Genomic DNA, 24,906 nt, shown 5'->3' with positions numbered 1-24,906 from the left:
GCTTAGAGATCATGACGCAGGATCACATGTCAGGGCCTGCATGTATGAAATATCTCTGCTGGCAATGCCAAGAAAGTCTGAGAAATCTGTGTGGCAATGTGTCGTATGTACTTTGATTAATGATGCAGTCAAACGCGAGCGTCTTGCAGCTTAACTACGTGAACTACATGAGGTTAAATACATCTCTCATCTCCCAAGATTCTTGATGAATTCAGCCTGTTAGGTGGCAGATTTCTTCTTTTTCCAGCTCCTTGAAGGAATTGTTTTTTACAGCTCTAGGGGAAAGAGCACAGTGGGTTGCCTTTTATAATAGGAATTTGAGTCATGAGCTGTTTACTCTTTTACCTCCGTTCAACCACTCCCATCCCTTTTCATTTGCACAGTTACCCTGTTCAATAGGCCTTTAGCCATGCCGTCAGTTGGCTGGATTTGTTGTTAATATATCCCTCCTTGATTAAATCAAACAAATTCCATCATCCGCCCTCTCCATATCCTAAACTCATTCTTTGTCCCATTTCCTCCTCCTTCAGAGGGAGTAACAGGCCTGAAAGAGCTGGCTTTCTTGCGGGATCTTGCGGAGCAGAATTCGGTGAAATACGGCGTCGACCGAATATACGACCGAGACCGCTCCTCTGTGGCGGCGGTGGCGTCTGGATCAGCAGGAGCTTCCATGATGCCGGTGGTGAAGGGAAGCATGATGGTACTAAACCAGCTGAGCAACCTGGAGACGACAGTGGGCCGATTCTACATTAATCTGCCCAATCGCATGATCGACCTGGCCCGCTTCAGCCTGCCATACGCTGACCCCATGGGAGATGGTAAGTGGTTTAGTGTGCTGGACAAATATAAAGTTACATTTGGATGTTTGGCTCAAACAGCAAAGGTTCTGACCCCAAACACGTTCAGATCAATTGAATAAAATGGAACTCAAAGATTGGCTCAGGAAATACTTGCTTCACTTTCTTGCCAAGATTTAGATGAGAGGATCGACACCACTCTCATAGAAGCATAATACAAACCAGAACCAGCAGACAATTAGCTCAGTTTAGCACGAAGACTAGAAGCAGGGAGCAATGAGTAGTAAAACTAACAAGTTGTGGCTACATGCTGGGACATTGTTTTGCCTGGGCCAGTGATTTTCCAGGGGAGACAAAGTAAACAAGGAAAAACATTATAATTAATGAGCTTTGAATGTACTGGTAGGCTGATTTCTTTACGTTTGGACTGCTTTATGCTAAGCTAATTGCCTGCTAGCTGTAGATAATATGACTATGTTTGTACTGATCTCCTCATTTCATTCTCTGCAAGTATGTAATTAAGCATATATCCCAAAATATCAAAGTATTCCTTCAATAAACACTTTTACTGAAGCCAGATAGGACAGATGAATGTGTATTCTGCACAGAGATCAATGACACGAGCTCAGAAAACCCGAGATGTTGCATGAACTGAACGCTGAACAGAATTCTTGTTCTTCTTTCCCCAGGCTTTATTATGACCGTGAGCCGACCGTGTTATTTTGGAAACCTGCTCCTGGGCGTGGTCGGGGTGGATGTGAACCTGGCCTACATCTTGGAGGATGTCACCTACTACCAAGACTCACTGGCCTCATACACATTCCTCATTGACAACAAAGGTGAGTCACGTCCAGACAGGCGAGGTGGTAGCGAACGACTCAGTGCAACTATTTTTGTTGGGCTCCTGAGTTTCCTCACACATGCTCGCTCCTCATTTTTCATCACAGAAGAATTAGCAGAGCTGTCTACCGCAGTGCAGGAAATGGTGCCTTTTCCGGCTCGTGGTCAGCCGCATGAACAGTGTTTGCAGGTGTACAGCCAAATAAGGCTTTAAATCACGACAGCCTGGTCTCTCAATAAACTTTTCTCCATGTATAGTAATAAAACGTCTGCTGGGGAAGACAACAACCCAGCGGAACAAATCAGGCACTCGTTGCCTCTTTCTTAGATTTCTAAGCCAGAAACAAAACAAGCAACAATCAGGAAAAATCATGCTATGACCTGCAGGTTCAACACACTCCAGTGGTCTACAAAACATTCCTGTGCGTACTCAGGGTATCAATCTTTATTAGTCACGGCCTTAGAGAAACACTCAGAATGGTCGGAAGAAAGTGTATTTTGGAGTTCTTGTTTCATATACAAGTGGAATTACACTTTATTTTGTCTGTCTCAACTTCCTCCATGGCCATTATCCCTTATTAGACCTAATTGACGTCTTCTTGGTAGCACTGGCACTTCTTTGGCATTTCATTCTCTGTTGAGCCATGCCTCAGTGCGTTGCCACGGCGCAGGGCGGTAGAGCTCATGTCCGGTTTTGGTTTGTTTTGGCCTCAGCTGAGGGGGTCTTGACTTTAACCACTAGTGTTGTACAGCAGGTAAGTTGTGCTCCACAGGCCTGGAAAGCAGTTACATTAATGGACGGGGAATTGCTAGAGGGCACTGCAGCTACAGATTGGTAGCAATGTGCTATTGGTATTGCTTATCCTCCTGCCAACCTAATAAGACAGTACTTACAGGTTCTCACATTCACGTATGCAGATGAGGGGAGAGTATCTCCTGGCTCATATGTGCCCCAGCTGTCGTTCAGATCTGTCTCGCTTCTGAAAGCTCACTGTATCCATCGCTACCAAGTCCCAACACAGAGGAGAGTGTCAAGCCTTTTGGGGAAAAATAAAGCCTAAAGGGAAATTAAACTAGACTTAAAAGTTGAAAAGTACACAGCAGGGAGGGCAGGTATATCTAACATGACTGGCAACAAACACCGTAATAATCAAACTTGATTTATGTATGTTTTGGGAAGGCAGTGCCATGCTAATATGAGGCAAGAGGTGATGATTGTAACAAGCTGGAACAAGATGAGGTTGAAATGAAAGGTTGCATGACGTGAAGAGGAGAGAGGAAATATTTTGGAGGGTGGGACGGAGGAGAGGTGAAGTATAGTGGAGCAAAACATGGACACACAGACATCTACTCACCTGGATGGTTTAAAGAAGTGTTCGTCTTTATTATTGCAGGTGAATTTTTGCAGCTGTGCGTGTTTTGCTCCTTGGTGGTCAATGAGTCTCTTTTTGTACCCTCTGAAATGTTTGTTATTCTAATAAATATGCCATCAAATTATAGCTTATTACTGCTCTGTGCATATTAGTGCAGCAACTCTGAAAATATTGACAAATGAGTCCCATTAAAGTTATTAGCTGGCATTCAAATTGCCTGCTGCCAATTAGAGTGTAGGTAAATATGATTAAATAAATATGCCACTAACAAGAGGCTTCCGGACCTGGAACACCTTCTCAGTGTAAGAAAAAAAAAATACACATGATTTGGCTTGTTTGTTTCTTCCAAAACAGATGATGTATCCTTCTTTTTGCCTCTCCCCAAATGATCACTGCTGCTGTTAAGAGCTGTGTTTATCACAGCACTACACTCCTTTGCACCACCGGAGTACTGTTTGATACCGAGCTTCTTTAGATGTTGTTGACTCTCTCACTGGAATTTAAGATTTTGGATAGAGAGCAGCATTAAAATAAGTATGATAAGAAGTATGATGCCAACCACCCTCAGATGTTTTGTTTTTTTACGAGACTACAAGCAGAAACTTAATGTATCCAGTGAGACAAACAGCCACAAATTAGTCATTCTACACTGCAAACTATCAGCAGACAGGAGGTTTGTGTTTTCCTAACTTTGAAATATATTTTCTTTCCTTCGTGCTTTTGGCTTTTGCTAAAAATAGGTTGATAAAGAGGTGGTCGTACCTTGGCTAGACTTGTTGTTTGGCTAACTTTGTTTGGAGCAGTTTTTTTGCACATTCAGTTAATTTATGGAAGCAAGCTGCCAGAACTGGTCGACGAAGACATAAAGTGGCATTTAAACGAACCCATATCTATACATTTTCTGTAACTGCCTTATCCTCATCAAGGCTGCGAAGTGCTGGAGCCGAACCATGGCGTTGGGAGGTGGGGTTACACACTGGACAAGTCGCCAGTTCATAAAGACAAACAACCATTTACGCTCACATTCACGCCTAAAGGCAATTTACAGTCACCAATTAACCTGCATGTCTTTGGACTGTGGGAGGAAGCCAGAGTAGAGAGAACCCACACAGACACAGGGAGAAGATGCCAGCTCCGTACAGCCCCAGCCGAGGTTATGGTGCTGATTCCTTGTTGCATTTCATGCCTGTTAATGACTGCATCTTACTTGTGTGGACACTACAAGACAAACCGATGGCACCTGTATGTTCTATTACTTTATAAAATGTTGATTTAAAAGACTTTATGGAATAAAAACGGTCGCTTATAGTTGTTTTAATGTTACATTCAGATCGAGTTTTGCTCTGTGTATGTTGTTTTGTTATGAGCACTTACTAACACTGTTTGACTTTTCAGGATACACCCTGATGCATCCGTCACTGACACGGCCCTACCTGATGACAGAGCCTCCCCTGCACACTGACATCATCCACTACGAGAATATCCCAGGATTCCATGCTGCCCGACAGAACATCCTCAGGTGAGAAAGGATAGAGAACATTTAAACATGTTCATCATTGAAAACCAGATTTCTTCCAGTCACAGCATATATTATGTGTATTTTGCATTGTTTAATGCTGTGTGTTTCTTGCAGCCTCCCTCTGGGCAGTCAGGTCATCACTGTGCCAGTTAACTCCTCTCTGTCCTGGCACACCAACCGACTCAGAGACAATAGCAAAGATGCATACAACGTCAGCTACGCCTGGAAACTGGTAGGTGTCTTTATAAACTTTCACAGTCAGCCTTCAGCCTAGTTTAAACCTCTAACCCTTTGATCACTATGTTAAACTTGTAGACAGAGAAATAACAAATGAAGTTTGATCCAGTCTTAAATACACACACAGCAAAAGGATCAGATATTTAAAGCAGAAGAAGGATTTGCACAGTCAGAGCCGAGACAGTTGATGAGCTCTGGGTTTGGTCCAGTGAGCCATTGTCGTGGTGGGAGAGCTATCATAAACTTTCTCTCCATCTCTTCCATTTCTGTCTTCAGCTCTTTATCATTACTGTACCGCTGTCTAAAAACAGGATAGAGATTCGTACTCCCAGCCTTTATGTCTCCACCAAACCTCCACCACCTTAAATTAGTCAGTGAAATAAAAACCAAGCGCTCCCACACCCAGAAACTGTCTGCCCCTCGAATCTGCTTTTCCTCTCAGGCCCAGAAGTGTCATGTTTTAGGAACAAATGGCAACAGAACAGCAATAACATCACACCATATTGAGTCTTTTTGCTTTCTGACATTTAGATTCTTGGCAGGAGCAAAAATATCACACTTAATTCAGGCATTTCACTTTTTGCCTGTTTTAAAAGCTTTTGACATTTTGTTTTTTTCCACCCAGGCTCTAGACTTCAATCACGTCACCTTTGCCATGAATTTGGCAGCTGACTTTTTTTAAAATGAAAAGTGGTAAATTGCTAGAAAGAAAATCGAACTAAGGAGTGTATCATTTCCCACACCATGCCTTTTTGTGGATCCAAATAACACCAAGGGGCTCCTTGATCTGTTTATCAGATTGTTCATTTTTGTGCTTGTTAAGACAAAAAGGTGTCATGATAAGCTCCTGGGTCTTTCTGAAAGCTGTTTGACACTTTGCATGATTAAGCAATAAAGATCTTTTTGGACCAGACCAGTCCTGCATGGTTCATTTAGAATCAGTGGTGTGAAAGCAGCTATTGAGCCAGACTCATTTATCTTCTCTGGAAGCTGCCTGCAGCTCATGAAACACTAACACTGAACAAGAGAGCTGATAGGGGTTTGTGCGTGTGCGTGTGCACTTGTGTGTGTGTTTATCTTTCTTAGCCGCCCTCTTCCCATTCTGCAGCATTTCATGAAAAATAATAAATTGAGCCCTAGTATCCTAAGTATTGGCAGGCACAGCCTGATACAGTTTATTCTTCAATGGCATAGAGCTCCATCGTTCATGGTTCATGTTTCAAAACCTTTTAAAAACACATCAAGGAGCCACACTGTTGCATTGGGTGACTTCATTACAATGAGCATGGGCATCTGCTGCTGGAAATACTCACTAGAGCACCGAATATGTATTAATGCTTTCCTCTCCTTCCTGCCATAGACCCATTTTTGTCTTATTTAAGAGGGGGTCAGAGGATCTTCAGTGGGAGATAGGGGCCAACAGTACACACCACATACATGTCCTGAAAGCTGGACCGTAGATTAATTTGAGATGTAGAAGTTTTTATAGTCAGTCAGTGAATAATAAACATTGTGTTTTGTTTAGGCGTTTATTCTGATATTGAAAATTTGTGAGTAAGTGTATAACGGTTAGAACATTATTGGATTGGATGGGGAGCACTTCTGTTTGCTCAAAAACCCCCTATTGTCACCATACCCTGGAAAGTCATATATCCTCTGAATGCCCTCGGTCTCTAGTTTGTGGTTGTGAAGTTTCATCAGGCTGTGATTATCCTAGACCTCTAGTTCTCAAACAGTATATGCACCATTGGTGGTACGTGACCTCCCTCGAGTGGTATGTGGAGGAATCTCCACCATATCTCATTATCAAAACATTTTGAATAAAAAGTTTATCATCACTAGAATTTGAAATAAGTTTAGCATTTCCTCCAATATTTTGGTTCAATATCAGACTGCTGCAGAGGTTTTCCCTCACTAAAATTTAACTTTGGAATATAATTTAGCTTTTTCCCGACAAGATAGCATGATACGGTTTGTACCAATAAATGCCTTAGGCCTGCTACAGTCTCTGAAAAACAGTTTTAGCAGCCAAGAATGTTGGTGTCCCCATGGAGTGGGAGAGGTTAATCCGTGGCTGAAAATAGTTGCTGCTAACAAAAACACTGAATATGATCTGCCTTGTTCTACACTCCTGCCTTGTCTTCTAGGTCCAGGACACGTCGTTCATCCTGTGCATCGTGTACGTGCAGCCAGAGATCCCAGTTAAGCAGCTGAAGAACCTGAACACAGCTCCCAGCTCCAAGCTACTATACCATCGTTTAGACCTGCTGGGTCAGCCCAGCTCCTGCCTGCACTTCAAACAGCTTGCCACAGTTGGTGAGAAAAGCACCAAATCCACAGCTCTGCACTAACATATAATAACCTGGAGTAATAAATGAATCTACAAACTTTATTTTTATCCATAGTCAGCTCTAAAAAAATTTGATTAGCATCTCTAACTGTCCTTTTCTGTCTCTTTTCTCAGAGTCCCCCACAGTGATGTTGGCAGCCGGTAGTTTCTCCTCTCCCTATGAGCACCTCAGTCAGCCAGAAACAAAGCGCATGGTGGAGCACTACACTGCCTACCTGAGTGATAACACCAGGCTTATAGCCAACCCAGGCCTGAAGGTATGCGGGCATGAGAACACACATGGAACTGAAGGCTGAGACCAGCCTGTAGGCACACGCAGGGTTAATGTTGTTTACCTGACAAACACGTGGCGTGTCGCCAGCTCTGCAGTCAGGTACAGACATGTACACGAATATTCATATTTTAACGGGTCCCAAGATAGTTAAAGTGTTTAGAAGTGCTTGTTAAATGCAACTTGAATGCTAATTCTGACAATATCTTGCTTGAGGCTGCTCACCTTCCAGTTAAAAATCACAGATTTTAAATGAAGCTCTGCATCTTTAAGAAGGGGACAAACCCCCATGTGGTTCTGGCAGCCTGTGTGCATTCCTGTCTTGAGGGGAGTAGGGGGTTAGAGTTTGAACTCTAAGCCCCAGTCCCAGCTCTGATTCCCAGGCTAGTCTTAAAGCCCCCCTCCAGTAACCTCATCACCCCTTTCAAACTTTGAGGCTTCTCTGAAAATGGCACTAAAGATGTGAATTTTCAGGGTGTTTTTCAGGGCTTTAGAGTCGCATTTATTCCTCAATGCTGGTTCTCAGAGCCCTGCTATTTGTAATTTTTTGATTAAACATGCACAGCAGGTTGTAAAAAAAAAAAAGTGTCACTATCTTTAGCAGCAATTCAGTGTAATCATTTCATATCAAGGTGTGTTTGAACTGGAGTATTTTGTTTGAGGGTTGACTGGAGGCAAACTTGGCAAAAGCTTTTGCCAACTTTCATTTCAGGCCAACACCTGATTAAGCCTTACTTTTCTACTCCATCCTCAACTTTTTCTCCCCTCCGTGTTTACCTCCTCCTTCCTTCACTACCTCTTTTCAACTTCACCTTCCCTCTCCTCTCTTGTGTCTCCCTGCATCCCTTCCTCCTCTCCCCTCTGCAGTCCTCTGTCAGGAACGAGGTTATGGCGACCAGTCACGTCACGGATGAGTGGATGACACTAATGGAAATGAGTAGCCTCAACTGCTACATTGTGCGCCGTTACATAGCAACGCCCAGTGGGGTGCTCCGGATTTACCCTGGATCACTGATGGACAAAGCCTTCGACCCGACCCGCAGACAATGGTGAGGCTTACTTTGATGGCTGTGTGTGTGTGTGTGTGTGTGTGTGTGTGTGTGTGTGTGTGTGTGTGTACATGTGTTTTGGGAGAGCAAGAGGAGGCATGAGATAGTGTTGGGTAGGTAGGAGTTAAAAGAAAATCAAAGCAAAACTGCAGGCGTTGTTGTTTGTGCTTGGAATGGTCACCACCCATTACTGAGTTGAATTAAGATTTTCTCATGAAAAGCTGAGTTTAATGAGTTGTCAAATAATGGAATGCAAAACATTCTTTCTCACTTTTTTGTGAAGTTAAATTAAAGTAATATTCTATTGAGAGATTTAAGTTCTTAGTCATATTATTCTGCAAAGTTTTGTTTGTTTCTCCTAGTTAGGATGATTATCAGCACATTGTGTAGAGCTTCATGACTGCACCAAGCTTGTCTGTGATTTCCCTTTTTAAAGATTACATTCATAGAACTTTTTACAGTTCAGTCCATGAGTATGTTTTACAAATGTCAGTTTTACATTTTTTTTTTACTCCTTTATTGAAACAATTGTGTACTGTTATGTTCATTTTCTTGATTAATTACTAATTATATACTCAATATTTCTTAGAATCAATTAGAATGAATTGATAGTTGTTTGGTGTAGGCTCAATGTGATATCCTCAAATGCCCAGCGATATTCAGTTTGCTCTCAAAGGACTAAACAAAGCAGAAAATATTCACAGCTGAGAAATGTTTTTTCTTAAATAAATGAATCAAAATAATTTATTGCCTACTTTATGCCAACTAATTGATGAATCAACTAATGGTTGCAGCTCTAACAGAGAGAAATAAACCAGATAATGTGCATATACAGGTTGTGGATACAGACATACAAACATATGTTAGGTGCAGAAGAATGATAAAATAAACATATTAATAAGTGTAAACCTTAAAAAGCTAACAGCTTTGTGTTGGTACATTCACTATAGATAAAATCCATCCATCCATTATCCACTAATGGATGGATAAAACCTGTAAAAACATCTTAAAAGATATATTTTTTAGCCAGGAAAAAATTAAATCATAATAATAATAATAATAACCCTCTGTCTGTGTGATGTGTTGTGTAGGTATCAGCATGCTGTGGCTAACCCAGGCCTCATCACCTTCACGGGACCGTACCTCGATGTGGGCGGGGCAGGCTACGTTGTCACCATCAGCCACACCATCCATGCCTCCAGGTAAGATGGTGTATTTTTACAACGGTAAAACCCTCTGCTCTCATATTGTAATTTTAATCTGAGAGGTAATCAAGTCAAGTCATTCGGCTAAATAATGATCTGCTTAATAAAATTACTTGTGAAAGTGAAATTAACATAATCTCATAACTCACTCACCCACTGTTGCTCAGTTCAGTACACAGGAGTTTTGCTGCTATAGACTCTCATGTGACCAGTAGTTTACAGTGGCTGATGTTCGTTAAAGCAAACTTGGATAGATAATGACATCACCGAGCCACTTCACTGACTTTATCTTCTGAGGCACATATTTACATTCCAGTGGTTTTATCGGAAAAGTAAAACAAGAAGTTAACACACCAGGAGACACATTTCTTGAATGTGGTTCAGAGATAATGTTTTTAAGTGGCACAAGGGAATCTTGGACTATAAAGAAATAATGTATGTCATGAACATGTTTAGCTATCCACTAGCTTCTCAGCACCAGAAGTGTTTGTGCTGGGATGTGTAAATATGGAAGTTGCCATATCAACTTAAAAGGTGATCATGTCATGTTGTTCCCCCACATGGCCAGAACAATAGGTCTTTCAGGTTTCAGCATTTCATGACTGACACATTTATATGAAGCTTTATACCTTGGCAATAAAAATGATCAGCTCCCTGCAGATATTCTTCATCAACAGATTCACTCTTGTTGAGTCAAGACATTTCTAAGACTATTCAGGCTCTCAGGAGAAGACATTGTCTCTGAAGAGAGGAGATCATCTGAAGGAGGCTAAAGGAAACCATTGACCCTTTTTTTTCTTTGCTTCAGGGCTGTGTAGTGATTGACAGAATATCCCTTAACCAAATGGTCAGCCACTGTTATCTTCAAGTATCTCTTCCAAAGTGCCCTTGAGCAAGCCACTGTACTCAACAACCTCCTTGTGCTTAAGTGTTACAAACTTGTGCTTCGGCCAACTTTTAAAGAAGTCGCTTTAGCGAGTCTGTAACTGAGATTTAAGGGTTTATTTTTGGAGTTCTGTGAGCTTAAAATGCAACTTTTACAGTGCCACAACTCTGTGTGCAGGAGTACAATAGGAACTGTTTACCACAGTCCATTCAAACGTACAGTATAAACATTTGGCATCAGTGTGTTTTGATAAGTCAGGATTAGTGTGTTGATGACTGGCTCAGTGAGTATAACAATGCACAGTCTGTTTCCTGCGTAAACACAGGTTTTAAGTTTGTGTGCGTGTGTAGGTTTTTTGGCTAGTTTTGCTAAATATTTATGTTATCATCAAGATAAATACTTCATACAGCTTAACAACCAATCACAGCAATCGACTTGACAGATAAACTTTTTCCTCAATTTTAAAAAGAAAAGAAGAAAAGATCTGTTCTGATGTTTGTCTGTGTCTTCTCTCTTTAGCTCTCAGATGGCCCCTGGTTACGCCATCGCAGTGATGGGTATAGACTTCACCCTACGCTACTTCTATAAGGTCCTTCTGGACCTGCTGCCCATCTGCAACCAGGACAAAGGCAACAAGATCAGGTATGAAGAGGATAGTTGGGATGACTTATCTGCTTTTTTCTAAATCTTCTTCATGCAAATCATTCCTTCTTTCTTTTTTTCTTTTTCTATTTCTTCTTTTGCCTTTTACCATGAATTCATTCGGAGGGTGGTCAAACTTCTGTTTTACTGAGCAAGAATGAAGCTTGCAGAGAGATGGAGCAGAAAAAAGAAAGAAAGAGGGAAGAAGAGATAAGCTGATTATCACGGCATTCCTGCTGGAGATGTGACATTGCTGCTGCCTCAGTCCTACATACCTTTGCCAGCTTTTATGTCTCCTCCTTTTTTCAATCCAAGTCCACTCTTTCTCCCCTCTCTGTCTATCTCCACTTTCTTCATGCTTTCTCTGTTGATGTTCAGGAGCCATAGAAAACAGGGATTAGCTCAAAGGGAGTGTTGGGCACAGAGGAGCAGTATTTGGCAAAATGTTTAAGGAGGGAGGGAAGTATAATGGAGCTCAGTATTATGCAGGTTGAAGTTGAATTAAGCACAAAAAAAGTGAAATGATTAAAGTTTAAATATATTCTGTCATCAAAGAACAGTCACTGTGTCTGCAGTCTTTACATATATTTGTGTATGTACATTGTAGGTGCTTCATAATGGAGGACAGAGGGTACCTGGTTGCTCACCCGACTCTCATTGACCCCAAAGGTCACGCCCCTGCAGAGCAACAGCACATCACACATAAGGTAAAGGTCTACGGACTCATGTAAAAATCACAACTTCATGTAGCACAGTAAGCTTCCGTCTGTCCTCCTCCGTTTCATGTTTATTTTTCTTTCATTTCGCAACTTGTCATCATCCTCTCTGTGTGGTGGCAGGAGCCGCTTGTGGCTAATGACATCCTGAACCATCCCAACTTTGTCAAGAAAAACCTGTGTAACAGCTTCAGTGATCGCACCGTGCAACGCTTCTACAAGTTCAACACAAGCATAATGGTGAGTTAGAATAACAGCTGATAACTGCATGCATGGATGACTACATGGGAACACACAGTCTTGCAGTCGTACTCAGAAGCAGACCCAAACACACTCCTTTCTAAGCACTATGTGACTATGTGATAGTATAACACTGCTATCTTGTGGTATGCCTGAGTATTGCAACCTTGAATTCTTATTTCGCTCTATACTGCAGTGTGGTTTGTGTTGTAAATGATGATATTATCCCAGTTTAAGGTCTCAGCTTTAAAGTTATTAAGGTAGATCATTTTCAGCATGTCATATTATTTTATTCCAAGGATTTTAGAGTTCAAACCTTTTCTCTTATTTTCTTTTTATGCATAGGACATAAAGTTCTTTAAAAGAGTTTCATACCCAACAGGGATATTAACGATGTGTTTCTCTTTTAGGGGGATCTAACCAACCTGGTTCATGGTAGCCATTGTTCAAAGTACCGTCTGACCCGAATCCCCGGCACCAACGCCTTTGCTGGTATCGTCAACGAGACGTGTGACTCTCTGGCGTTCTGTGCCTGCAGCACTGTGGACCGGCTCTGTCTCAACTGCCACAGGTCTGTCCTTCTCACACACACACACACACACACACACACACACACACACACACAATTTCACTATTAACCGTGGTTTAAAAGGCTGGGCTACACCAACTGTTTCTGTCACTTATGTCAAAGAAGTAAAGAAAGAAAGTGAGTTGCAACAAAGCAGGAAAAGAGACCATTTCAATTTAAAGCTCACCAAAACGGCATGTAACCTCTTTAATGGGTGAAAAAAAACAAAGAACCTAAAAAATTTGCGTACACTTTTATATATCCATAATGTAAACACTACACTATAATAATATAAGTTAAGCTATAGTTATTACTTGTCCAACCCAAATGAAATGGAGCTCATGACGATGAACTAATGATCAGAATGTTCCTCACTCTCATGTTTCTCTCGTGTTTTTCAGAATGGAACAGAATGAATGTGAGTGTCCATGTGAGTGCCCCCTGGAGGTGAACGAGTGTACCGGCAACCTAACCAATGCTGAAAACAGGTCAGTGCAAAACATGTCTGATGACACTGCATTACATTCATATTCACAAATTCTACATTTTATATTATACTGTGTAAAATGATGGGGGAATAGTTAAGGGAATAGGCTCATAGAAAAACGATGCATGGTCCCCTTTTCTGTTAGACTGTTAGAGACTGTAGCTTAATGTGTGAAGTGTAGTCATATCTCATACTACTAATGCACATAATAATAATGATGAATGGTAGGCCTATAGAATGACAGTTACGTACATGTTTACCTGAATCATGAATGCAACCAAACTAGAGCTTTGCAAATGTTTGTGGGCGTCCCTCTTCCTCTCTCTCCGTTTGTCTCTTGTCTTCTCTGTCCTCATGTGTCTCTCACATCTCTCGCTCTCTTGTTTCATCCATCTCCTTTCATCAACCATCAGCAGCCTCTGACAGCACATCAATGTTTCAAATGCCAATTCCTTCTTTATTTCAGGAAGACGTGCAATTATCATTCTTCACTGTCAGATTTTCCTCTGTGTTTTGTGTCGAGCAGTTTGTCCTTTTTGAGCTGCTTTGCATAAACCAACACGATGAAGACAATCTTTGGGCGACTCGTGCTTTGATTTCTTTTTAGGTTGAATTTACTGTATTTGCAAATGTGATCATGTTTCATTTTAGAATTTGGAGGGATTTTGTCCAAGAATATGTTCAGTAAACCTTCGCCATTTTGATTGTTTGTGTGTGTGTGTGTGTGATTAACAGGAACCCTAGCTGTGAGGTGCATCAGGAACCAGTCAGTCTGAATGTGATTGATCCCGCTCTGCATGACACCTTGCCCCAGTGTATCAACACTCGTTGTAGCCAGAGATACACCAGCAGGTATACACTCCAACAATAAACTGATGAAAACATAAACACACATATGACACACACATGAATCTGTCCTGAGGTATAGAGTGTATTTACAATGAAGTTATATGGCAAACCATGAGAATGTTATTGGTGCTCATCAGTGACACAGTGCCACCTAGTGGTGACATACGGGATGTTTGATGGGGATCCTTCCTAATGTGTTCACTTTTGCTTTTGACCATATTTAGTAATTAGTGTTGATAATTTGACAGAAAGACTATCCTTTTTTTTTTCTTCTGAAAAATTATTTACCACTTGGCCCATTTCTAAAAAAACCTCTCTGATCTTTGGCGTAATGATCTTTGTATTCTGCGCCCTGTTACAGTGACTGTTTCGGCGTGCTGGACTGTGAGTGGTGCATGGTGGACAGTGATGGTAAGACTCATCTCGACAAGCCGTACTGTGCCCTGCAGAAGGAGTGTTTTGGTGGCATTGTCGGTGCCAAGAGTCCCTATGCGGACGGCCTGGGACTACTGGGTGAGTAAATGTGGATACAAATCAAACTTCACTGAGGCACACGCTCAAAAGAAATATACCAGCCAGATCATTAGCTGCATCATTATGGTACAAAGTGGCTGAGTCGTGTCCCACAGTTATGCAATGTTTTCTATAAATGCACCATAGTGTACCATATCAGGCAGCAGGGTAAGTCAACAAACAAGAAACAAACAGAAGATTAAAGTGCAATTATTTCCAGAGTCTCTGACGCCACAGAAAGTTACTTTCATAGATCATGGATGACCAGTATTTTAAATTGACTTGGTTGTTTATCTTTGTTGGCCATCTGCCTGAAGTTAAATAGTTTATTTTTTGGCATTTCTCACTGATGAGAGAATAGAAATGAAGCAGAAGATGTCTCTGTCTCAGCACGAGTTAGGATCTGAGCCCGAGCTGTTGTTATATTGGCGTGTTGTCACTTCATGAGCCAACTGAAATCCTTCGTATTTTAAACAAAGGATGCCCATCCTTTCCTCTCCTCTTGTCCTCTCTCTTTCCTTCACAGATGAGGAAGTGGCGTCTCTGAACATGATCAAGAGCGCCCCCGTGGGTCCAGTCGCCGGGGGTATTATGGGATGCATCATGGTGCTGGTGCTGGCTGTGTATGCATACAGACACCAGATCCACAGGCGCTCACACCAGCATATGTCACCTCTGGCAGCACAGGGTAGGACTGATGGATGTGCTCTGTCTCACAAATACACACATTCGTACAACTTATAAATCAGTGATATTGAAATGATTAATTTATTATTCATTAGTAATTTTTGATCTGCATTTGTGGATTGGTCTGTATCTTTTTAGGCCATTGTTCGGCCTGTGGTAAACTAGAAGAGCAACAATTACTACTGCAGTTAAACAGCTGACATTAGCACCACATGCTGCAGCATGATTTGTGTAATTACTCAGCAGTATTGACGAAAACATCAAACAAGATTACAACCTCATTAAAAGTCTTGAGTCCACTTTCGGTCTGATAGTTTGGTAAACAACTTGGAATAGATGGCGAAGACTGTGACGTTACGTTATTGCATAGCATTAGGCTGAGGAATTGGCTCATAAATTTGCTACACACTGCTCCGTCTGTGTGTGTGTGTGTGTGTGTGTGTGTGTGTGTGTTCGTTGGGCACATTCAGTCTCTTGCAGCTTGGACTTGCTTGTTGTTGTACTTAGAAAACTTACGTAACTTGGAGACCCCCTTCCCCATCTCTCTTTATACAGATAATAAATACCTAAAAATTATTATCCCATGTACACAGGTTATTACTTGGGGCTACCACAGATATCAAATAAATTTCAAACTATCTATCTTTACATACTTCACATATTTGAATAGCAGCATCTATCTCATTGTGGCATTTTTCTCATTCCCTTTACCTCTGTGCTGCTTCAGAAATGTCAGTGAGAATGTCCAACCTGGACAACGAAAGAGATGAGAGGGATGAAGACAGCCATGAGGACAGAGGAATCAGTACGTATTGTTTGATGTCTTATTATGAACAATGTTATACTATAAGAGAGTATTTAAATACCTATGATTAAGTAACTACTGTGACAGTGTTCAGATATTCGAATGCTTAACAGCTCCTTTGTGTCGAACTGTGTGTTCTCTTCTTTCAGTCAGCAACACTCGATTCATTGCGGCTGTGATTGAACGGCACACACACACTCCTGAACGGAGACGGAGGTACTGGGGACGGTCTGGGACAGAGAGTGACCATGGTAAGACTTAATAATAATAATAATAATAATCTCTCATATGTCTATGTATAGATTAACAGAGGCGGAGAAGTTGACAAAAAACTATTATTTGTGTACACTGTATTATATCATGCATCGGTACAGATGGAAACAGGAATTGAGTAGGTTGCATATGAAATGTTGCATATGCTGTGTAAAGCAAAACTATTTATATAATTCCTACTCCTCAGTAGTGGTTGCACAGTTGAAAACAACTGACTAATATTTGCCTCCCTGTCATGTCATTCTTACACAACAACAGTTTAAAATAATCTGTGCTCTCGAAAATGAATCATTCATCGGTTATAAAACAGGCACATCCTGCACTCCATGAAATGATGATAACAACACAAGTTCTGATGAATGTTTCGCCTCAGGCAGCATAAGCATAGCTACTTAACTGCATATTTAAAATGATAATGTAAATGTAAAAGAGTTACAGGTCTTCTGGGCTCATTGTTACAGACAGGGAGCTTGGGTATTTAGGGGGATCTTGGAGACTTTCCTAGCTTTCCACCTGGGAAGGAGACCCTGGTAGTCCCAGGACATTACTGGAAGATGTGGGAAAAGCCTGGGTTACTGTGCTTAACCTGCTGCCACATTTACCCAGACTAAGGGAAGCAACAGAACAAGAAAGTTTATATCCTCAAAATCATATTCAGGCCGTAGGAATCATGTTTTTTTAAATGAATGCTACAGCGCGATCGCAAACCCACAGTTAGCTCTCAGATCTTTGGCAGCGTTTCAGCTTCTGGCTTGTTCTTTTCATTATATCACAGCTCACAACCTTGTTTTCTCTCATCTCTAGCTCTGGGAGAGTTGCTCATGTTCACTGTAACCGTTTGTAGAACTTGTAAGTCTGACACTCGATGAGCGTGGATGGACAGTTTTCACCCACACGGGCTCTTACCACCTACATATGGCATCACTCCGCTTTCTGGCAATGAGTGTTTCAAATACTAGTTGCATAACTGATGATGACAGAGAAAACAAGGATGAAGAGAAGAGAGTGGGCTAATGTGAGACAAAGACACGCATGCACATGTAGTATAACTGATTAAATCAGAGAGGATAAGGAGATGTAGTGACTGTGATGTTCTCTGCACTTCCTCTGTACTGCATAACATTTTTAAAATACAGATGATTCTAAATGTCAAAGAAATTATATGATATGACTCATTTTTCTGGTAATGTTTTGAGCAGGAAAAATCAAATGAAAGGTTTTTATCTGGAACATCATTTGTGAAGACATAACACCTAGATAATTGGACAGGAAGTCCTAAAGTGGGGATTTGAACAAAAAAAATGCACAAGTGGAAAGATGTAGAGATGCAAAAGTGATGAAAGACGGGAAATGAGCGTGAAATTCAAGGGCAAGAGGACAGGGACGGAGAGGAAGATGAGTTTGATATAATGGAACGAGGGGGTGTTTGCACGTTAGGGATTAAAACAAATGTATTACTAAGTCAACGCTTCAAAGTTGCTGCTCCTCTCTGCTTGGTCAAAGGTGCCCTCCTACCACAATCCACTCACTCATACTGCTGAAGGGTATGGTGAAACACACACACACACACACACACACACACACACACACAGAGCTACATGCAGATCAGAGCATCAAATATATAAAGTGAGAGACGCACACATACAGTGTTCTGTTTGGCAGAGCTGGTTTGAGCTGCAATGTTAGCTTTCAGGAAATGGATAGAAGTACTCATTTAATAATAGATACTGTACATACTGCATCCGTACATATAATCACCAGCTTTAAGCCACACGCCCTTACATTATACAGTTTATGTTTACACAACTGCTCTGTGCTATATAATAGATACCTAGAGAGAGGAAGAGGCAGATATTATTACAAAAGAGTATAATTATTTCCATCTTTCATCTTTTAGCCTTTCAAAAAGCTTTTTAAAATGTCGTCACATACTTCCAGTCAGTTAATCTTGAAATCAAATTTTGAAAAAAAATATAGTGAAAATATTTAATATTGAATATTGTATGCTTTTTGGATTGTGGCCCTCTCTTTAGACCCTAAAGAGATCATTTACTACATATTAGATATGGTAAAGCAATTCATTTGAACATTTTGGAACATGCTATTATGTCTGTATCCTACATTAGAGTAGCTATTGCTCTCTGGGCAAGAAATGCTGTCTCAGTGTAAAACGCAAACTTTTTTTTAGTATTAAACAAACAAAATACAGTGTATTGTGTTATTTGTTGAGGTTTTATCTTTGGACAGAGCTTGTGTCTAGTCTTTATGCTAAGCTAAGATAGTTGGCTGTTGGTCGTACACTTTACACAAGTAAAAGACTGGTATTGAACCTTTCTTCTGGCTCTTAGCAAGAAGGTGAAGTGTGTTGTCAAACTATTCCTTTAAATACAGACCTATTAGTCAACACGCCTTTCAGTTTGTCACAGACTTTTAACTGCCCAGGATTTATTTCCAGGATTTAGACTTGTCTCGTCTCCAGCTGTTAAGAGAAAAGTCTCCACGTGTTCAGAAATCTCAAAGGTCTAATCATATAAAAGATTTTGGCGTCTCTGTGGTCCAATAATATGGTAGATCATGCTGTCTCTCCACATCTCTTGACATTAAGAGGGATTTGCTGTCCTCACCTGGTGCAGCTGCATACTGTCAACAGGTCACAGTTAGCTGTAGACATACCTAACATTTTGGCTCTTGCTTTGGGGGGAAGATGGATAAACTGTGCTGAAGTTGGCACCCTCCATGTCTGGAACTTCTTTGAAGTCTCCATCCCTCTCTTTCCCTCTAATCCCTTCCTTCCTCTCCTTCTCTCTGCCCCCTCTTTTTCTCTCCTTGTCACTTCCCCTCCTTGTTCATTCCTCTGTCTCTTCTTTTCTTTGTCAGCTATATTTCTTTCGGTATCAAAGCCCCAACTAATCTTCTGAGAATCGGGGCAGAAATTTCTCAGCTTGACTCTGGATTTTAGGACTCTTCAGTGAGACATACAGGATATTGTGGGACATATGTTAACCCCTATCATATGTCAGTATATACCAGGATATAAACCACTAATTATGGCCGGAAAGACATGAGAAAAGCAAATAAGTTGCTTGCTGTTACTCTTTTTTTAACCATACTAGCAACATACAGACTGAAATGTTTGTCTCAATCAACATGAGTTGCAGTGATCTCCTGACTTTTCCTCTAGTGCACTCATCTGTCTAAAGCTTTGTGACCAAATACTTTCTCATCAGGCTACATCTGTATTTTGTCTTACCCTCCCTATGTCACACTCCTTTTTTGTCTGTGCTCTAATAACTGTTGAGATGAGTTTGATGTTAAACCATCAGATGTTTGGAGGATAGAAAAGGCTGTTGGGAGATAAATCTGACACAAACATACACACATACCTCAACCGATTCACTCCCAACATAACACAGACATATGAACCCCACCGACACACACACGCATCTCTGGTGGTTTAATGTTTCGTCGTCCAAAATGGCAGCGATTTCCTTTTCTATAAATATAATAGTCGAGGCACTCAGGCTTACATGGTATTTGCTGTAACTGTAATAACAGATTGAGGGTCCCATCATGCAGCGATAAATAAATAAAATAAACAATGTCACTTCAGAATTGGAAAAAGATGGCACTAAAGGAATTAAGGAAAATGTTTTTCCTTTTTTTTCTAGATCAGCTGGGAAAAATATCCCAGATATTTTTCTTACAGATAGACCGTTTGTTTTAGATGGATTTCATAGCCCTGAAGGTGATGAAACCCACTCAGTCGATGAAGGGTTGTGTGGAATAAACCCAGGGCCCAAGGTTTTCATGAAAATTAGCTGCTGGAAGCCTACATGATTAGTAACCTCAATCATCACAAACATGGATTTAAGTTTGGCCACGTATACATTCTAAATTCTCCTTCATCACTATAATATCATTAAATGCTTCTGTTGAATCTGTTATTTTCGTATTCTCTGACCCAGCGATCACTTTGCTCTGTGACAGCAGTAATGCCCTCACATTGCTCCACTTACCAATGTATCCTACAACTGCCATGTTGGCTTATGTTTCATCTCCTCAGGCTAGACATATGTGCAAGATGTGTAGAAACGTGGATATGTATGTTTCTTTTTCTTTTTTTCACCCCAATTGTATGGGAAAGCTGAAAACACGGCGCAAAAAAGCCCTGTAGGGATTTTTAGTTGTCAGTGTGCCATCAAAGAGCTTGTACTGCTTTCAGAAACATTGTGTATTACTGTGTATTCACATGGATGTTTCTGTGTTCAATGTCTTTGACTGGAGGGCATCATTTGCTGAGTAGTTTCTTTATGGTGTCTTTCCATTTCTTTTCAATGTTTGGCAGCTATAGTAAATTGGTACACATGTACAGTAACTGTTAAGTTCATTACATCTGCTTTAACCTCCAATGCAGTGTCAGAAGAAGTGATTTTAGCTCTATCAGACACACATATTAGACAAATATCTGTTTAATTTCCCATTGCTGTATCAACATTTTAGAAACCAGGGCTGTGCAAACTGAAAAGCTTTTGGCTGGGGAATCACCAGTCATTTATTTTGGAGTCAAAGAGTTCTAAGAGTCCAGTAATACAAACCTCTGCATGTTGTTTGTCTCCAGGCTACAGCACCATGAGTCCGCAGGAGGACAGCGAGAATCCGCCGGGAAACAACGACCCGCTCTCGGCAGGTGTGGACGTCGGTAACCATGACGACGATCTCGACCTGGACACGCCTCCTCAGACGGCGGCATTGCTCAGCCACAAGTTCCACCCCTACCGGCACACGCATACACACCACCACCCGTTGCACACGCACCACCTGCAGGCTGCAGTCACCGTGCACAGTGTGGACGCGGAGTGCTGATCTTAGGCACGGCCTTCGTCCTCCTGCCAGCGATGGAACAATTTTTTTTTATTAAAAACTGTTTTTAAAAAATGCTTGTGCTTGAATAGAAGGCACACTGTAGGTACTGTCAGGATGGATGCAGGGAGAGAGAAGCCTCAGCTGGACTCGTACCCACAGAGTCACTGGGCTGCTGGGACCTCTGCCATGAATGGATATTTAGCTTGATATGGGTATTAGCCTCATGGTCTCATAGTGCCATCATCTCCATCTCAACCTAGTCCTAAATCTGGGAAGTGTACACAGTTTTACACACCGAAAAGTACCAGACCTGGAATATATGTTTATTTTCTGAAGGATCTTTTGGCATTCAGGACTCTGTAAGAGCACACAACAACCTTTGGGAGCAAACAAAAATGCTGTTTGAGCCCATTCATTGAGGAGAGGACACAACTGGAACCTAAAAGCCTTGAGGGAGGACAGATGTCTTCATTACCACGTGGAAGGCCATTAAACACTCTATTGGACTGGAGAATATTCAAGCTAACTAACTAATCTAGATGCTGATTGGACTCCTTTCGCCCCAGGGCTCCATCCCAGCCTCCACACAGGTGGTTTCCCCACTAAACCCACTTGAGGTAGGGAAGAGGAGGGGAACAGAGCACTCCTTACACTTGTGAAAAAGTCTCAGATGCAGAGTAAAAAGACTGTATTTCCGCAGAGACCGGGCTCTGATGTGGAATTTTATCATGGATTCTATTACAGCTTTACTCGCGTCAGTTCTGCAGATTCGCACTCTACAGTTGGTTTTCTCTGACAGTCACTGCTGGCCTTACACAGCATGGTTTGGGCAGATATTTGGACAGTGTCTGCGAACTTCAAAGTACAAAAAATCTTCAGTGATTCGCATAAATATAGGAAGAAACACTTTAAAGAAAAGATTATTTTTCTACTATTTATTAAAGAGGTAGATTTTCAGGCAAGCAGCTGCCGCTAACACAAACAAGAAAGTAGTCCGGGATAAGTGACACATGCCGACCCACTTCCTGTAACTAATGCATCGTGTTTAGGGCTCATTATTTTACTAAAAATCTCTGACTGCTTGTGTTTATTTTGAATTTTAGGAATAGCAACAAAGCAATGTGGGATTTTTTTTTTTTTAATCACACTGATGGACTCGGTACATAATCAACAGCTCATTTTCCTTCCATTTTTCTCTGCATTTCCAATCACCAGATGCAATATTCTAAGCTATCACCTCCATCAGAGATCATTTTACTATATGATTTGGTGAAAAGTGTCTTCTTCAAGCAGGAACGATTTTGGATGAGCAGGAATCTGAGTCAGAATCAGATCTGCTCCTTTCAAAAAAAAAGAAAAGAAATTCCAGATATTGTTCTGTGAATATCAATCCAAAAAAAGCAGAAAACGATGAGCCTTAATCACATCCTGTGTCAGTGCAGTTTGGAGGAGGAAGTTGCCTTTGATATATAATACGCTCACATTTTTGAATCACTGAGGTCTTTGTGTTCTTGTAAGGTAATGCAGAACATTGTGGACATGGAGGCAGCCTCCTGGGGATGAAGGAGGGAAGAGAGAGAGAGAGACGAACACCAGCAAAACATTCCTGGCTTTAGTCACTGCTGGGGATTTGGTGTGTGTGTGTGAGGCTTAATTGGGGACCCTTGCAGAGGTCCTGAGAGAGTCACAGAGACTAAGACCCATTTTAACACAACTCCTTGCCTCTGAGGCCAAGCTGATACTGTATGTATGCTAAGGTTGTGTGCTGGATTTGGTGCAAACCGAATTTCAAGAGATGCCCAAGATGGAGTCTCGTCAAAGGGAGTGAATGAGGGAGAGATGCTGCTGTTGCTGCACAGAGGTTACACCCATCTGTCGGCACCACTGTGGTTAACCACTCAAAATGTCTTTTCTACAAAATGTGTGAGTGTGTGTGAGTGAGTGTCTGTGAGAGAGAGCGAGTGTGTGAAGAAAGAATGATTATTCACCTGGAACATTTTCATTGAATGCATTATTATGTATTTTTTTCAAGATAGTATTAGAGAATTATAGGTGAAATAATTATGATTGAGAAATCCACTTATTTTTATTCTGATGAAGAGTTGCTCGACCTGGTCTGTGCTCCGTGCGTTTGATCGTTCATCTGGTCAAATCACGTCAATGTGGCATCCATTTTTATTTCTGGGTGCAGAAATGTTTATTGTTTTTCAGAGATTCATTATGAAGTGTAAATACAGAATCACAACTAGCTATTAATGTCCTGTACACTCCATATTTTTTTATGTTGCTAAGACGTGATGTATGCTTCAAATGATGCTCAGATATTCGGGTTGATATTTTGAATTGTCTGTTCTTGGTGTCTCATTATATTTCCGATGCCTTGGATGTTTGTTTGTTTTTTGTTTGTTTTTTTTTAGATTTATTTTTCTTTAGGTCCATATTGGATGGAAGTCAGTACTTGGAAAAAATGAATACACACTTTTACGTTTGAGAGACTTCTAGTTTTTAAAGTTTTATCATGTCTTCAAAATGTTAAGAACTTATCTCCATGAATTAATTTAGACTTGCAAAAATAGAAGAAAAAGAACCAGTACCACACCTTTAAGTGAATAATGACCAAAACAACACCCCTGTAGTGGATTCAGGGTTTACAGTGGGCTGCTGTAAGCCGTGTTTTGGTTCTGTTGCTACTTAAGACTGTCAGACATATTCACTAAATACGGTTACCTTAGTGTGTTTTGTCACTTTAGTAGAATATTTACATGCACACACAATGTGAGCTTATTACACTTAAAGGACCAATGTGTAAGATTTAGTAGCATCTAGCAGTGCAGGTGATGATTGCAACCTCCTTGCCTCACCCTCTCTTTCCTAGCAATAGGTGAAACTACAGTGGCCATGAAAAAGGCGAAAAGCCCCATCTAGAGCCAGTGTTTGGTTTGTCTGTTCTTGGGCTACTGCAGAGACATTGTGGTTCAACATGACGGACTCTGTCAACCTGCAGCGTCTGCAAATATAAAACTTTCACTCTAAGGTAATAAAAACATAACGATTACTCCTTTTTTAGGTGATTATAAGCTGATGGAAACTATAGTTAAGCATATTCCATTTCAGCCATATTCTGCAAAGCCCCCTAAATCTGACACACTGGACCTTTTTTAAAGCTGCAAAACTGATAATTGATACCTCTAAAAGAGCAGAGCGATTAAAACATACTAGTATTATCTTAGTACACAATCGTGATAGAAAATGTCTAAAGCACTACTGTTGAACTCGTAGGATCTGTAGTGGGTTAAATGTTCCACTCAAGACTTTTTAATGTTGGGAGATTTATTTACCTGCAGTCACACCAATAAAAGTCAAAATTCAAAAATGTCTTTTTTTTCCACTTTACATCAGACTTAACATTGGTTCAGTTTGACATTGAAGCAGTCTTGTAGCATTTCAGGGCAATCTTTCAAATGCAATCTAGAGTGTATATTTTGATGTGTGTGTGTGTGCGCTGGGGCAATTTCTTTTTCTCTGTTGTGAAAAGCATTTTTTTTTCTGGAGAACTTTAAACAGTATTTACCAGCTGTTGTAAACAAGTATATGTGTGTATACAGAACACTCTGAATCGCATTAATTAATGTACTGAAGGAACGTGTACATCACCCCTCACCCCATGTATCATATAAAGTTATCAAATTGAGATTTATTGCAATGTGAATGTGATAAAGTCCATTTTACACTTAAA

The 24,906-nt window shown here is 40.9% G+C and overlaps 1 protein-coding gene across 1 annotated transcript in view; it reads left to right on the top strand.

Moving 5' to 3' along the window:
* cachd1 (cache domain containing 1) overlaps positions 1–24,906 on the top strand; it is an 84,670-nt gene extending 59,764 nt beyond the window's left edge. Inside the window, exons 9-27 of the mRNA XM_010748876.3 lie at positions 531–818; positions 1,487–1,636; positions 4,406–4,529; positions 4,644–4,761; positions 6,914–7,082; positions 7,231–7,373; positions 8,255–8,436; positions 9,528–9,638; positions 11,047–11,169; positions 11,777–11,876; positions 12,009–12,125; positions 12,536–12,696; positions 13,095–13,181; positions 13,916–14,032; positions 14,391–14,542; positions 15,069–15,230; positions 15,957–16,034; positions 16,184–16,285; positions 20,926–24,906. Coding sequence (XP_010747178.2) covers positions 531–818; positions 1,487–1,636; positions 4,406–4,529; positions 4,644–4,761; positions 6,914–7,082; positions 7,231–7,373; positions 8,255–8,436; positions 9,528–9,638; positions 11,047–11,169; positions 11,777–11,876; positions 12,009–12,125; positions 12,536–12,696; positions 13,095–13,181; positions 13,916–14,032; positions 14,391–14,542; positions 15,069–15,230; positions 15,957–16,034; positions 16,184–16,285; positions 20,926–21,170 — 2,729 coding nt within the window. The 3' untranslated portion in view covers positions 21,171–24,906. The remainder of the gene's footprint in view (positions 1–530; positions 819–1,486; positions 1,637–4,405; positions 4,530–4,643; positions 4,762–6,913; positions 7,083–7,230; positions 7,374–8,254; positions 8,437–9,527; positions 9,639–11,046; positions 11,170–11,776; positions 11,877–12,008; positions 12,126–12,535; positions 12,697–13,094; positions 13,182–13,915; positions 14,033–14,390; positions 14,543–15,068; positions 15,231–15,956; positions 16,035–16,183; positions 16,286–20,925) is intronic.

The sequence above is a fragment of the Larimichthys crocea genome, chromosome XVII (assembly GCF_000972845.2).
Source record: "Larimichthys crocea isolate SSNF chromosome XVII, L_crocea_2.0, whole genome shotgun sequence".
Taxonomy (NCBI): Eukaryota; Metazoa; Chordata; class Actinopteri; family Sciaenidae; genus Larimichthys; species Larimichthys crocea.
The sequence above is the reverse complement of the archived record's forward strand: the minus strand, read 5'-3'. Positions and strand labels throughout refer to the sequence as shown.